At 40.7% G+C, this 16,049-nt stretch overlaps 1 protein-coding gene across 1 annotated transcript in view; it reads left to right on the top strand.

The window, feature by feature from the left end:
• The window catches only part of LOC136254621 (uncharacterized), a 145,419-nt gene that overhangs the window by 8,358 nt on the left and 121,012 nt on the right, over window positions 1-16,049 (top strand). The window contains exons 5-6 of the mRNA XM_066047365.1: window positions 5,588-5,872; window positions 6,459-6,718. Coding sequence (XP_065903437.1) covers window positions 5,588-5,872; window positions 6,459-6,718 — 545 coding nt within the window. The remainder of the gene's footprint in view (window positions 1-5,587; window positions 5,873-6,458; window positions 6,719-16,049) is intronic.

The following is a 16,049-nucleotide window of genomic DNA, read 5'->3' on the forward strand; positions in this document are numbered from 1 at the left end:
TCATAACTCAGTGGTTTGTAATCCGATTCTTCTGTACTACTGCAAGGACTTTCTATGAAGATTATTCCAGCTATACACCGATTTTCAGTTCATTGCTCTAAGCGGTTTGCCTAGTAGGCGTGAAAACTAATACTTTTTTATTCATAAAAATCGATCGCGTAATTGTGACACAGGTTGGGTTTTGGTCTTTAATTGTGACACAGGTTGGGTTTGAGTTTTGGTCTTTGGGTTTTGGTCTTTCTCCATGGTCTTTATCTCGATTCCTTTCAAACCACCAAAAGGCACTCCTACGATGGTTACTCCATCTACATAGCAATTTTCAACTCATTCCATGAAGCGGTTTACCCTGTAGGCGTGACAACAAATCGATCTTGTTTTACGCGAATAATCGGTCATAACTCCTGAACCATTCATCGGATTTGTACCAATTTTGATGCTAGGATTCGCCTTTGGACTCCCTTTCTGTGTGCCAAATTTCAAGGCGATCGGAGTACGCGTTTGCTTGTTACAGCAATTTTTGCAAGTGTGCGAAAAGACGAAGAAGAAGAAAAAAAAAACGAAGAAAAAAAAACGAAACTTTGGCAGCTCGTATCTCGGAAATGGCTTGAGCGATTTCCTTCAAATTTGGAATGTAGATTCCTTGGACTGGCGGGCAACTGTGTAGCAAACTTGGTTCCAATCAGATAAGTGATCACCGAGATACAAAGGTGTGAAAATGACGTTTTTGTTCTTCCTGTCAATATACTCACGGTGTGGCGCGCCGGCTTCTTGGACCGCACGACACACTACCGTGTGTCTTGATCACCGAGATATAGAAAGTGTGAAAATGACGTTTTCTTTCTTCCTGTCAATATACTCACGGTGTGGCGCGCCTGCTTCTTGGGCCGCACGACACACTATCGTGTGTCTTGATACAGAAGTTCCTAGTGTATCTACGAAAGTGTGAAGGTAGTACAAATTGTGGTATTGTATGTGTACAGTCCTGCAAATAGACAGGAGTGGCCACATGCATTTGTGTATAATAGTTGTACTATTCAGGATTCGGCGGACACAACCCGTAGACACACAACCCGTAGACACACAACGTGCTCAATACAATTAATATATAAGAATACACGCGTACCGTCTATATCCTAATTACTGGTACAACAGTATTACATTACATACAGTATGCTTATACTACATCCCCCTTACTTAAGGGTTCATTACACACACTACATACACAATGTCTACTAAATACAGGTTATCTTACTTACAAGTTACATGATACAACCATAAAACATTATAACCTAAAAGTTAGCTATTGTCCGGTCTATAGCGCTGTGGAGGCCTAGAAGTACGTCCACTCCTAGTGCGTACCATTTCATCACTTGGTGGTACAGAAGGCAAAGATGGTTGTGAAGACTGTTCACTTACAGTTGGTTGCTCACTAGCAGATTCACTGTTAATAGGTATGTCTGGGATCATGTCTAATTCATCTCCAGAAGTTGTTGGCGACACAATAAGTTGGCGGCGGTTTCGTCTGAGTGTTCCTTGTGATGTTTGTACTGTATACGATCTAGGAGCAACCTCAGATAAAACTTTACCAGCACATTTGTTACCAGGTATCCACACCATGTCTCCTTGCTCTAGTGGAGGCAAGTTGCGGGCCTTATGTCGACTGTCAAAGTTCTCTTTCTGTTTCTCACGCCTGGTTGCTTCCTTCATCTCAATCTTAGAGTAGTCAGGTATTTTTGGTTTCAGTTCATGTTCCATAGTTGGCAAGTTGCTTCTTAATTTACGATTCATTAGAAGTTCAGCTGGACTGCAACCGATGGTAGGCATAGGGGTTGTTCTATATGATAAAAGGGCAAGGTATGGATCGTCTGATTTCTTCAGCAGCTGCTTCACAGTTTGCACTCCTCGCTCTGCCTCACCATTTGACTGTGGAAAGTGGGGGCTGCTGGTTGTGTGTTTAAACAAGTACTGTTTGGAAAACTGATAAAACTCTTTAGAGGAATATTGTGGTCCATTGTCCGTAACTACTTCTTGAGGGATTCCGTGTCTTGCAAAGATAGACTTCAAGTGTGTTATGATGGCATTGGATGTTTCTTGTGTCAGTTTGGCAACTTCAATATATCGTGAAAAATAGTCAATCACTAGCAGATAGTTAACACCTTTGATAGTAAACAAATCACTTGCCACCTTCTGCCATGGCAGCTTAGGAAATTGTGTTGGCATCAGTGGTTCAGCATGCTGGATACGCTCTTTACAGCAAGTAGGGCAACTTGTGACAAGTTCTTCAAGCTGCTTACTTAAGCCAGGCCACCACACAGATTGTTGAGCCCTCAGACGGCATTTGGTGATTCCCTGGTATCCACAGTGAATCTTGTCTAGTATGTCACGTTGTGCAGGACTAGGGATCACAATGCGGCTATTCCGCATTAACAAGCCTTTCTGTATGGTAAGCTCAGCTGCAAAAGGATGGTAAGCCTTGAGTGTACCTTTAACTTGGTGTTTTGAGGGCCAACGTAATTGGCAAAAATGCTTCAATTGCTGACAGGTCTCATCATCATCTTGTTGTTGCTTCAACTCTGCCAAATGCTGCTCAGTGACAGGAAGACTCTCCATGATCAGGTTCACGTACATTTCGGTGTCATGGTGGAACTCAATGTCAGCTGAAGATGCCGATGAGGCAGGCGCCCTGGACAGAGTGTCAGCAACTGTGAGTTCTTTTCCCGGGAGGTGGGAAATAGTGAACTTGTACCGCATCAAATGCATGCAGAAGCGTTGCAGTCTGGGAGATAACTCCTCTAGGTTTTCTCTCCCAACAAGGAAACCAAGGGCTTATGGTCAGTTTCCACTCGAAACTGCATCCCAACTAGATACTCCCTAAATCGTTCACAGGCCCATGTGATCCCCAACGCTTCCTTCTCAATTTGGGCGTACCTCTCTTCAGTAGGTGTCAATGCTCTGGAAGCATAGGCTACAGGTTTCCATTGCTGGTCTTCCTGTTGCTGAGTTAATACTGCCCCTAAACCAAACGAGGATGCGTCAGTAGAGACCATGGTATCTCTACTGGGATCATACAAAGCTAAAACAGGGCCATCACTGAGCTCTTGTTTAATCTGTAGAAAAGCTGTCTGTTGCGTATCATCCCAAACCCACTGGTTTTTCTTGCTTAGTAAATCTCTAAGCGGCTTCACTTTTTGTGACAAATTTGAAGTAAACTTTCCCAGGTAAGTCACCATACCCAGAAATCTACGAAGTTCAGTTACATTAGTAGGTGCCTTTAACTGCTGTATAGCACTAACTTTGTCTGGGTCTGGATGAATACCAGCAGTGTCAATTACATGCCCCAAAAATTTGACCTTGTCAACAGAAAATTCACATTTGTCTGCATTCAGCGTAGCACCGGCTCTCTTAATCCTCTCAAGGACAGCCTTCAACCGTTGGTCATGTTCAGCCTGAGTTTGACCAAATACCAGCATGTCATCCATCATGCATGCCACCCCTTGTAAGCCAGAAAGCATGTGCGACATCTTCTTTTGATAGAACTCAGGGGCTGATGTAATGCCAAAGGGTAGTCTGTTGAAGCAGAATCTCCCTACTGGGGTTATAAATGTTGTTAACAATGTTGATTGTTTAGACAGCTTAATTTGCCAAAACCCCGAGTTGGCATCTAGTTTAGAGAACACCCGGGCACCTTGGAGTTGGGCTAGTGTCTGTTCGACTGAGGGGAGGATATGCCTTTCCCGACATACATAGTTAAATCTACACATATACGTACCTTTCCTTTGCTTTTTGGTACCACCACCATCCCAGCACACCACTCCGTAGGTTCTTCTACTTTACGGATTACCCCCAACTCTTGCATACGTTTCAGCTCTTACTCCACACTGGACTTGAGTGGAATGGGTATCCGTCTGGGAGTGGCAAGGACATATGGTTTGGCATCGGCCTTCAACACAATATTGTACTCTCCCTCAATTGTACCAAGACCTTGAAACAATTCAGGATGTTGATCCACTACCTGTTGCTTTATCGAGTCAATTGTATTAACTCTATTCACTAGTTGCAGGGCTGTTATGGCTGGACGGCCAATCAGAGGCTTGCGTAGACCCTTGACGACATAAATGTCTTGTTCCACTGAGTTGTTTCCATGTGTAAGAGTTCCCTTGAACTGACCTTGGACATTCAAAGCTTCTTTACTTGGACCAACTAGAGATTTGGAACATTTCTGTAGCTGCGAGGTCTTTAGCTTCTTGTACAGTTTCTCTGTGATGACTGTTACATCTGCCCCAGTGTCGATATGAAACTCAATTGGTAATGCATTAAGGGACACTGTAATTTTCCAGGGATCTGACCCAGCTGTAACTGTTGGTACCTCAAGGGTATCGGATTCTTCAATAGTTCCAATAAACCGATCATAAGTTAGTTCATCATCAGCTGAATCATCAGTGTCTTCATCATTGGTAATTGTTTTGACTGACTTTGTACTTCGGCACACTGTTTGAAAATGTCCGCATTTGTGGCACTTTCGACAAGTAGCAGTCTTGGCTGGACACTGTTCTTTGCCAAGGTGATTTGGTTTGCCACACCTTGAGCACTTAGATTTGTCAACAAAATTTGACTTCTGTGACTTGTGTGTCTTTGCACTTTTGTGCTTGCTACTGAAGCCAACAGCATCAATGTTTGATGAAGTGTCAGCTCTCACTACGGGTTGCTGCTTTCTTATATACTCTCTGTTACGGGCTAAAGTAATAGCTTTCTCCAGGGTGAGTTCTGACTCTAGTTGAAGTTTCTCCGAGAGAGCAGAGTCGCGGAGACCGACGACAATTCGATCCCGAATCATTTCGTCTCTTAATTGTCCATAATTGCAGTACTCTGATAAACTGTGTAACGAGGTAATAAAATCGTCTACTGACTCTCCCTCTTGCTGTCTTCGCTGATTAAATTTAGCCCTCTCGAAAATAACATTTCGCTTCTTTACAAAATATCCATGAAACTTTGCCAACACTGTTTCGTAACTCTTCAGCTGCTCGTCACTGAGACTAAAAGAACGAAGAATATCTTCCGCCGCGTCACCCATGGTATACACTAGCGTGTTGATCTGGTATTCTTCTTTCTGTTTAGACAGTTCAGACGCTAGACGAAATCGTTCAAATTGCCTGGCCCACTGTGGCCATGACTCTGGGTTTGAGAAAGTGAATCTCTTCGGTGGAGCAATCTGATACGACGCCATCAAAAATAACGTAAAGAAAAGCTGCTCTGTTCGGAGGAATCACTCCTGTCACCATGTACTATTCAGGATTCGGCAGACACAACCCGTAGACACACAACGTGCTCAATACAATTAATATATAAGAATACACGCGTACCGTCTATATCCTAATTACTGGTACAACAGTATTACATTACATACAGTATGCTTATACTACAATAGTTACTCCCTTACTACTATACCATAAATCTTGGATAATTTCCTTTTTTTCCTCTTGACGAGGATGTGTACTAGTTTTGCATATATCACATGTTGAATTGTAACTTACAATCTTATTAAAAAGTCATATAGTATGCATGATATTTTCCTTGATATAATTATTAGTTAAAGATCTGAATCTGACAAGATCATCTTTATCAGTCACTCTACTGGAAGGAGACATAGTTACATTATCATGTATTCCATCTAAAATGAAAGTTGTTTTGTTCTGGACTCACAATGGAGAAGAGGTGATACATCAAAGTAACATAATGTTCTCCCCATCAGACCTCAATCACAACATAACAATCACTAAAGCTGGCACAACTGATAGTGGTAATTATACCTGTCATGCTACCTTAAGTGATGGTAGACTGGTTAAGCAAAATATTACTCTATCTGTCATTAAAGGTACTTATGAATTACACACAGTACATTAAAGCTTTATGGCAAACTAAATGCCTCATAAGTAGCAGTTATATGCCACACAAGGCAACCAAAAAATGTGTTAAAATGGTTCAGCATTATGCTTACCATATTTGAGTAGTGCTTTTGTGAAGTACAAGCCCTCAAAGTTTGGCTTAGTCCATTTTTCTTCATTTTGGGGGGGGGGGGGGGGGGGGGGCTTATATTTCATACACTTTAAAAATACCTAATATCTTTAAAATAGCGAATGTGTAGCTTGATCACTTTGAAATTTGATTTGATGTGTTAAGACTAATTTGTGAACAGATTTGCATAAAAGGGTCTTCCAAACATGCTCAATAACCATAACATACTGTTCAAGACACAGCTGCAAATTATACCGCACATGTTACTGTACATGCACACATATTCTTATTAATGCCCAACTGCTCCTATTACTGCCTCCCTTTATGGTCGACTTGATGCTGCTGCTGTCATCCTCAACATTAACTTGGTGTAAAAGTATTTAAACTAAATTGACACAATAATTTTTTATATTGCATATATAGTAGGTTTCTTGTTTCCTTATTAGCATGCGATGAAGATTTTGCTGGAGGATTGCTATGGAGTAGAACTAGACTCAATGCAATATCCACTCAACCTTGTTCACAATTGCATCCAAACTTTCGTTCTGGTGTTAACATTGAGAGACAGTGCCTAAATAATGGAAGTTGGTCATCAGTTGATCTGAGTAACTGTACTATGTTCACAGGCTCTACCCCAGTTGTTACACTGTCTTTTACAATAAATACTGGCAACACTAATTTGACTTATGATGAAATTGCAAATGTAGTAAGTGACATGCATTTATGCAACACCAATAAGTATACACCTCAGTCTTCATACTGTGTTTGGAGATCTGTGTGTAGTCTTTGTGTGTGTATGCATGCGTGTGTGTGTATGTGCAATGTGTAAGGTGAAAATTTTGTGCATTCCATATATGCAGACACAAAAATTAGTGTGTCATGCAGCCAAGTACAGCTAGTGTAAGCCTGCAAGAGACAAGTGTGTATTTTTCCGGAGCCAAGAAGACTCTATTTTAATGCATCTGTAGCTTAGACGGAAAGCAAAACTCCTTTTTAATACATTCGTAGCTTGATAATTCCTGAAAAGAATCCAGGAATATTCCATTTTAATGCATCTTTAGCCTGAACAGATAACCATTTTTGATGTGGAGGGAACTTCCAATAAATCTAAATTTGATTGGAATCTTCCCAGCCATCACTGAGATGTGCACATTCAAAGTTTTCCTATGTTACTTGTTGTGTACTTTTTAATCTCCAGTTTCTTTTTCTTTTCACACACCTAAGAAAATTGAATGTGGGCTCTACTTGGTGTAATTCAAATTTGCAGGGTAATGAAGAACATAGTAAAGGGAATTTACAATCTTACTGTTGTACACTGTAAATTGGATGAAGACAAATTAAAGGAGATGACAAGTCCGACACCAACATAATTTCTTGAATACCATCAGATTCAAAATCCCACAGAATTTTTGTTCAAGGTTCCAGATTTTGCACTAAGATTCCAGCCTGTGTCCACACAGATCTCAAGGTTGGCCAGAGCTCCATTAAGACCCCAGACTGCTTGTATGGCTAGCCTCTGGTCTTCAGAAAAGTAGCCAGTAATTTAGCAGACCACTCAAGCCTGCATGGCTGACTTTGACAGTGACATTTGACAGTGTATTAATGTAGCTTTATGTTTTTGTGGTAAAACATCAAACATGTTGTCATCAGAGATAAGACCAGTTTTCCCAAATCCAGTCACTAATATGTATTAGAAAAAGGTCAAACCCTTTGAGGAATATCAGAATTTAAAGTACATTTAATGGACGTTAAACTGTTATGACTGCACTCTGAGTTCTATTGGTAAGAAAAGGTATAATCCAAGTATGAATGTTTCTCCTAAGTTGGAGAAAAGATCTTTGTTATGGGTCAACCTTTGTAAAATTAAGTGAGATGAAATCTGTTTGCTTTCTTTGGTCAAGGTTATATGCTAGGTCATGCATGTAACAATTGATTCCACATGAGTTGCATTGATGGAAGCCATGTGTGTAACTTGTATGGGATGTCATTTTTTCTATTACTATTATGGAGGATATAATATGTTCAAGGGAATTTACAGGTTATAGCGATGAGTGATACTGGATGGTAGTTCCCAGGCATCTTTGGATTACCTAATGGGTGATGATGTGCTATTTTCCTATCAATGGCAATCTTGCCTTAGTCTAATGACATCTGGACTAATGTAGTGATAAATGAGGTGATAATTGAACTTGGTTGTCTCAAAATAGATGGGTTGGTCTGCAAGCCTTATGGGTGTTCAACGTAAATAATAGGTTGTTCTTCAGGAATAGTAAAATGACATAATTATTGGGATGTGGGCTTGGGCCTTCATTGGGTAATAGTGGATTACAGTCCTAAATTTTCTGTTCAGTATCTTTGCCTTTCTTATCAGATACCTCTACTCCATTGTCAATTAAAGTAGAGGTTACACTATATGCTTTACTAATTACCAGAATTTTTTGGTACATGAACATGTTTGGCTAGCTAGTCTGACATGGGGCCAAGTACATTTGAAAGTACTTAAGTAAAGTACAAGTACTTTTGAGTTTGCGACATACAAGTACTCCAATTGAAATCACAAGAGTACTTAAGTAAAGTACAAGTACATACTGGAAGTACTTAAGTAAAGTACAAGTACAGTACATTTTCCTAAAGCAAAATTTATGCAGCCATGCATAATAACTTTAGCTTGAGATACAAACATGCAAGGTACAGTTTTTATATTCACGGAACTATTCCACTGCATAATAATCATTTTTAAGTCTACTATGCTCAGGTTTAAATTCTTTTCCTGAAGTACTAAATAACCGCTTAATTGAGGTAAATGATACAAGTATTATTTTGCCACAATGGAAAGGGAAGGATTGTGTCTGATGTAGAAGGATACTATGCACTATAAATGATAATTTCTTAACACCAACTCAACAAACTCCTTATTACAGAAGTTGCATTTAACCTTACAGTCTCCTTCAGATAAAACTTCAGGAATTTCAAAATATTTCATGACAGCAGATAGTTTCAGGTTTTTGTCAACCATTCTCTTCAACTCCTGGTTTAAACAACAGCATTGCTTTTATTATATATACCAGAATTCTAATTACACAGCTGCTTGTGGCTACATGATACATAGTAAGGTTGGAAAAAGTAGCAAGAGGTTGAAAACTACAACTTCTTAAAATTTATTTTCATTAACATTCACTGTATACAAACTGCAATGTTTGCTGTACTTGAAAGTACTTACAAGTACTTTAAGTACTCAAGTACATACAAGTACTTGGCAAAATATTTGAGTATAAGTACAAGTACATTGAGGGTAATTAAGAAAGTAATTAAGTAAAGTACAAGTACTTTCAAACTTGTACTTAAGTATAAGTACTCATGTACTTGGCACCATGTCTGCTAACTACACTGTGTGATATGGTACCATTGGTGTACAGTAATTAATGTATAAGCTGTTGTCATTGGGAAATAAGTCATTTCTTTTAACTGTTGTGCAAATCCAAAAACGGTCCTTATTGGAAGGTGGACTTTAAATAAGATCACCACGTATCCATAAACATGTAAAAGTGGTACCATCTCTTCAGAAATACCTTATTTATTAAGTCTAATTCTGCCATATTGCACTTACACATGTAGCCCCACACTACATAATTCGAGTTACGTACATGGTTGCATAAGTACAACAGACCTCCTCAAAAGGGTACCCGGGCTGTTGATAGCCATTCATGATCTCTCTTTATAAAAGTATGTACATTTGTACCCAAGAAGTCTGTGGTTTAGTGTTCAATAACATAATATCTAATCAAAAACAGCCAAGCTGTAAAAAAAGAGTGCAGCCCTCAAAAAGTCTATGGTGAAAAAGATGTGAAATCCAAGTTGGCTGCCAAGAAATGGCTGTGATGGTAGGTTAATGGTAAAAAATTTAATAACAACAACTCAGGTGAATTTTGCACCAAGACCAAGAATTTTTGTTTTTAAAATTTTTACCATTAACCTACCATCACAGCCATTTCTTGGCAGCCACCTTGGATTTCACATCTTTTTTCATAATATAGTCTTTTTGAGGGCCGCACTCTATTTTTACAGCTTGGCTGTTTTGGATTAGATTTCATTTCTTTTTGTATTTGTATACCCCAAAGCCGGCCATATTTAACCTATCCTTTTTCTTTACCACAGGAAGAAGAAAAAGATGAAGAAGACTTTGAATACTTTAATTTTATCAGTAAATATACAAATTATATATATTTAATACACATATTTATATTACATATCAATTCAGATAACTTGTTTGCAGCTGTTCTCTCTACTGGGTGACTTGAAATGTAACTGAAGTCTCTACAGGGTGATTTGCTTGTAGATGAACTCTCTACAGCATGGTTTCTTTGTAGCTGAACTCTCCACAGTGTGATTTGTTTCTATCTGATCTCTCTACAACGTTACTTTGTCTGGCTTATCTCTCTAAAGGGTGCATGATTTTTTTTGTAGCTGAACTCTCTACAGGTCACTGGTATCTAGCTGATCTCTCTACAGGGTGACTTGTTTGTAGCTGAACTCTCTGCATGCAGGTGATTTGTTTGCAGCTGAACTCTCTACATGATGGTTTCTTTGTAACTGAACTCTCTACAAAGCAACTTCTTCTAGCTGATCTCTCTACAGGGTGACTTATTTGTAGCTGAACTCTCTGCAGGTGATTTGTTTACAGCTGAACTCTCTACATGACATTTACTTTGTTGCCGAACTCTGTGCAAGGTAACTTCTTCTAGCTGATCTTTCTAAAGGGCGATTTGTTTGTAGCTGAATTCTCTACAGGGTGATTTGTTTGCAGCTGAATTCGCTACATGGCGGTTTCTTTGTAGCTGAACTCTCTACAAGGTGACTTCTTCTAACTGAACTCTCTACAGGGAGATCTTTTCGTAGCTGATCTCTCTACAGGATAATTTGTTTGCAGCTGAACTCTCTACATGATGGTCTACATGATGGTTTCTTTGTAGCTGGTTTCTCTACAAAGTAACTTCTTCTAGCTGATCTCTCTACAGGGTGACTTGTTTGTAGCTGAGCTATCTACAGGTGATTTGTTTGCACCTGAACTCTCTACATGATTGTTTCTTTGCAGCTGAACTCTCTACAAGATAACTTCTTCTAGCTGAACTCTCTACAGGGTAACCTTTTCGTAGCTGAACTCTGTACAGGATGATTTGTTTACAGCTGAACTCTCTACATGATGGTTTCTTTGTAGCTGAACTCTCTACAAGGTAACTTCTTCTAGCTGATCTCTCTACATGGTGAATTGCTTGTAGCTGAACTCTCTATGGGTGATTTGTTTGCAGCTGAACTCTATACATGGTGGTTTCTTTGTAGCTGAACTCTTTGAAAGTGACCTCTTCTAGCTAATCTCTCTACAGGGTGATTTGTTTCTAGCTGAACTCTTTACAGGTGATTTGTTTGCAGCTGAACTCTCTACAAGGTAACTTCACCTAGCTGATCTCTCTACACTACAGGGTGACTTGCTTGTAGCTGAACTGTCTACAATATTAACTGGTTACTGCTTGACTCCCTTCAGCATAGCTTGCAATGTAATAGAAATCTATAATGGAGTAAGTCATAAACTAGCAGAATGCTCTATTAGGGTGACTGTTCTATTAGAGTATCTCTATCTCGCATTTGCTACACTTAGTTGGCTTTCGAATCATAACTTAGTGGTTTGTAATCCAATTGTTCTATGCTACTTCAAGGACTTTCTACGGTAACAATTCCAGCTATATACCCATTTTTAGCTCACTGCTCTAAGTGGTTTGCCTGGTAGACGTGAAAATTATTGGTAATTTTATTCACGAATCTCGATCGCGCAATTGTTACACAACTTCGGTTTCGTGTCATATCTCCATAATCTTTATTTCAATTGCTTTCAAACCACCAAGAAGCACTCCTACAATGGTTGATCTATCCACAAACCGATTTTCAACCGATTCCATGAAGCGGTTTACCGTGTAGGCGTAACAACACATCGATCTTGTTTTACGCGAATAATTGGTCACAAATCCTTAACCGTTCATCAGATTTGCACAAAATTTGATAGTAATTCGCCTTTGGATTGCCTTTCTGTGTGCCAAATTTCAGGGCGATCGGAGTACGCGTTTGTGTTTTATAGCAATTTTTGTGATTGTGCGAAAACACGAAGATGGTTGTGCAGACGTTGGCGTATAATGACAAAAATTGTCTTTAAGCCTAAAGACAAGATTTTATGCCAATCATTTCTTTAACCCTAAAGACAAGATTTTACGCCAAGCTTGTCATTAAGTACTTAATGACAAGCTTTTATGTCACTGTCACTGGCATAAAATGCATTGTGAAAGTACCTTTACAGGGAAGTATACTATAAAGGGAAGATTTTACACCCAACAGTTTAAAACAAAGAATTCACATGACTATCCTTACTAATCACATGATGCCTACCTAATATTACATAACTGTACCTGTAGGTATCCATATTCTACCGTTTCATCATGATTTCACTGCTGTTTCATTATATGCTTTATGTTCCTTTCCTTGCTTTCTTATGCCACAGGAGATAAATCAGTGGATGATAACAGTGTGTAGATTAGGAATGCATGTGCTTTTATTAGAGTTTTTTTTTTGCAGCAGATCACGTGATCATTGTAACTGTAGCGGCGGTTGTGTTATAGCGTTCAGCGTACCTGTGGGTCACAGCACCAAAAATGATGTGTGACTAAACGTAGAAGCGTCAGGTTCTCCTCAGGATCAGCGAGCGGTAGAGGGATTCAAGTCGAGCACGCGCACATGTACAACCCACAATAGAATCTCTAATGGCACGTGATCATACGTACAGTATTATTACTAAATGAGTTAATTAGCTACATAGTTCAATGTTCCAGCGTCGTGACATCCTCCGGGGGGCAGCAAGCTAGTGTTCTAGTCCACTTCTTCATCTTCACAGTGGCTTTACGTGCAGCTAATCGCTGTGGTCTGGTACTGGTTGATAACCCCATAGGTGTAGTACAATCAAGTGTAGCATGATCTGATGACTTTGCAGTTGTAGCATCAACCTTCTCTGTCTGGTGGATCTTTGACTGTTCAAACTCGGGCTGTGTTGTCACGGTCAGTTCCAGGGGGTAAAGCTTTGTGACAGGTCGATTGGTCAATCCGGAAGCAGTGCGCAGTGTTACTGCTCGTACTATGCCATCTCCTCCAGTCATCAAATCTTCCACAATTCCCATCTTCCAAGTGGCGCGAGGTGTATCATCATGGATGAGTACTACATCTCCTGTTCTGACAGTTTGGGAGTTGCTACCAGTAGCTCTATGAACTTCCCTTAGGGATGTCAAATACTCATGACGCCAACGTTTCTGGAAATTCTGCAGTATAGTTGCAAGTAGCTTAGCATTACCACAAACTTCTCCATAGGTAGGATCTGTGAACTCATCCTCCTCTACCACTTCATGGGGGAGACACGTTATACGTCTTCCATGCAGTAAGTGTGCGGGTGTTAGTGGTTCTATATCCCCTTGCTCTGAAGAAACAAATGTCAGCGGTCGGTCGTTAAGTGCTGCCTCAATCTCCACAATGACTGTCTCTAAAGTGGTCAGTGATATGTGCCGTCTACCAAGAACTTTCTTCAACGCTGATTTTGTAAGTCCCACCATCCGTTCCCAGAAACCGCCCCACCATGGGGCTCTCTTAGGGATAGATTTCCAGCTAACTCCTTGCTTACCCAGCTCTCTCTTTACTTCTGGTGACTGCATTAGTGCCTTTAATTCATCTGCAGCAGAGAGGTATGTCGAAGCATTGTCTGAAATCATCATAGTGGGGAGCGATCGTCTTGCTGCGAACTTACGAAATGCTAGGAGAAATGTCTCTGTACTTAGGTCCTGTACAATCTCTAAATGTAGAGCACGTGAAGTGGCGCATGTAAACAAACACAAATAGACCTTAAGTTCCTCCCCTCTATGTCGCACATACAGTGCTCCAGAGAAGTCTACTCCGCTATAGGTGAATGGGTGAACATTCTGTGTTCGTATGGAAGGCAGTGGTGCTGGATCTGGTGTAGGATACGGCTTCCCAGAAACTCGGCGGCATATAACACAGGTCCGGAGAGCAGACTTGATATATTGTCTGGCGGCAGGGATCCAATAGGTTTGCCGCAGAGCCGTCAGTGTGGCGTTGGTACCAGAATGGTAGAGGTCTCTATGAATATCCCAGATAATGAGTCTAGAAAAGGGGTGCTTTGCTGGTAGAAGGTAAGGAAATTTCGTCAGATCATTCAACGGAGCATTATGAATGCGACCACCACAACGTAGAAATCCCTTAGCATCAATAAGGAGTCGTAGTTGTCGAACAAGTAGCAATCTTGGTGTTTTGGACCGTCTGGTCAACTGTTGCAGATTGTCAATCTCCTTGTCATACACAGACTGTTGAGTGTCCTTGAGCCATCTTAACCTTGCTGTCGCATACTCCTCTGCACTGATGGGTCCAATACGTCTCTGGTCTACTGGTGCACTCAAATTATCTGTAAAGCGAAGAACATACGCTGTAACAGCTAGTAACTTACGCAGAGTGCTGTAGCGTTTGATTGAAATAACACAGTGTAGACCAGTGTCTGGCAGTGTGGGTTTAGATGGTAAAAACTCTGTTTCCACAGCAGCAGCAAGAACAAGGGGTGGTATGGGTAGCAGTTGAGGTGATGGCCATTCAGATGGATCAGGAAGCCACTTGGGACCATGGTTCCAAAGTGATGAAGACATCAAAGCATCAATAGTTGTACCTCTAGAAAGTAAATCTGCCGGGTTTTCTGCCGTAGGACAGTACTTCCAGGTGGCATTAGGTAACAGTGACTTCATCTCAGTTATGCGACGGTTCACAAAGGTAGGGAGAGGTTTCTGACTACTGACCCAATGCAGCACAATCTGACTGTCAGACCATACGAAGATTGAGGGGTCACAGGTAGGAATGGCTTCCAACACAAAATTAGTGAGTCGTGTAGCAACCAGTGCTGCCATCAGCTCTAGACGAGGTATAGTAAGAGTCTTTAAAGGTGCCACACGGGTCTTGGCTAGGACAAAGGATACTTGTTTACCCTGTACAAGGAACACTATAGCTCCATATGCTTGCTGACTGGCATCCGCAAAGCAGTGGATAGAAGGGTGATCTATGTGTATGGCAAAATAACGCCTACTCACTGAAAACAGGTGTACATCATTAAGATCAGTAGCAACATTCTTCCATTCCGCTTGTAAATCATTATTCAGTGGCTCGTCCCATGTCACCTTAAGTTGCCACAGTTTCTGTATGAGAATCTTGGCTCGAACTACGACTGGGGAGATGAAACCAAACGGGTCAAAAATCTTCGATGCAGCTTGAAGTACTTGTCTCTTTGTGATCAAGTGGTTGTTCGTGAGTAGAAACGGCTTTGCTACCAGCGACAGTAAATCATTGGTTGGGTCCCACCGGAGCCCTAAAACATTAACAGTGTTGTGATCATCAGCAGTCTTGTCTTGAACAGCATTGGTCATAAGTTTGTTACTATTGGAGGACCAGCTGCGGAGGTTGAACATTCCACTACACATAATAGCTCGTGCCTGTTTGTAATAGTCAGCAGCTGCATCTTCTGTATCACAGCCAGCTATGATGTTATCAACATACAAACTTATTTGCATGTCACGAGATACAGCTGTATTGTGTTGTTTGAGGTGATGTTGAAGAACTGCGTTAAGTATGAACGGGGAACTAGTTGCTCCAAAGGGTACTACCTTGAAACGATAAATATGAAACTGGCTAGACGGGTCTGCAGGGTTGGATAACCAGAAAAACCTGGTGTAATCTCTATCGTCTGGGTGCAGGCGTATGTTCAAAAAGGCTTTCTCAATATCACCCGAGAACCCAAATTGATGAACCCTGAAGCGAATGAGGATGGAACATAAATCATTACTGCATGGCACACCAATCTCTAGGCAGTCATTCAGTGAGGGGTGACTAGCTGACTGTCGGCAACTACAATCAAAAACAATTCTAATGGGTGTAGTTGGTGAATCTTTCTCTACTGC

The sequence above is a fragment of the Dysidea avara genome, chromosome 4 (genome assembly GCF_963678975.1).
Source record: "Dysidea avara chromosome 4, odDysAvar1.4, whole genome shotgun sequence".
NCBI lineage: Eukaryota > Metazoa > Porifera > Demospongiae > Dictyoceratida > Dysideidae > Dysidea > Dysidea avara.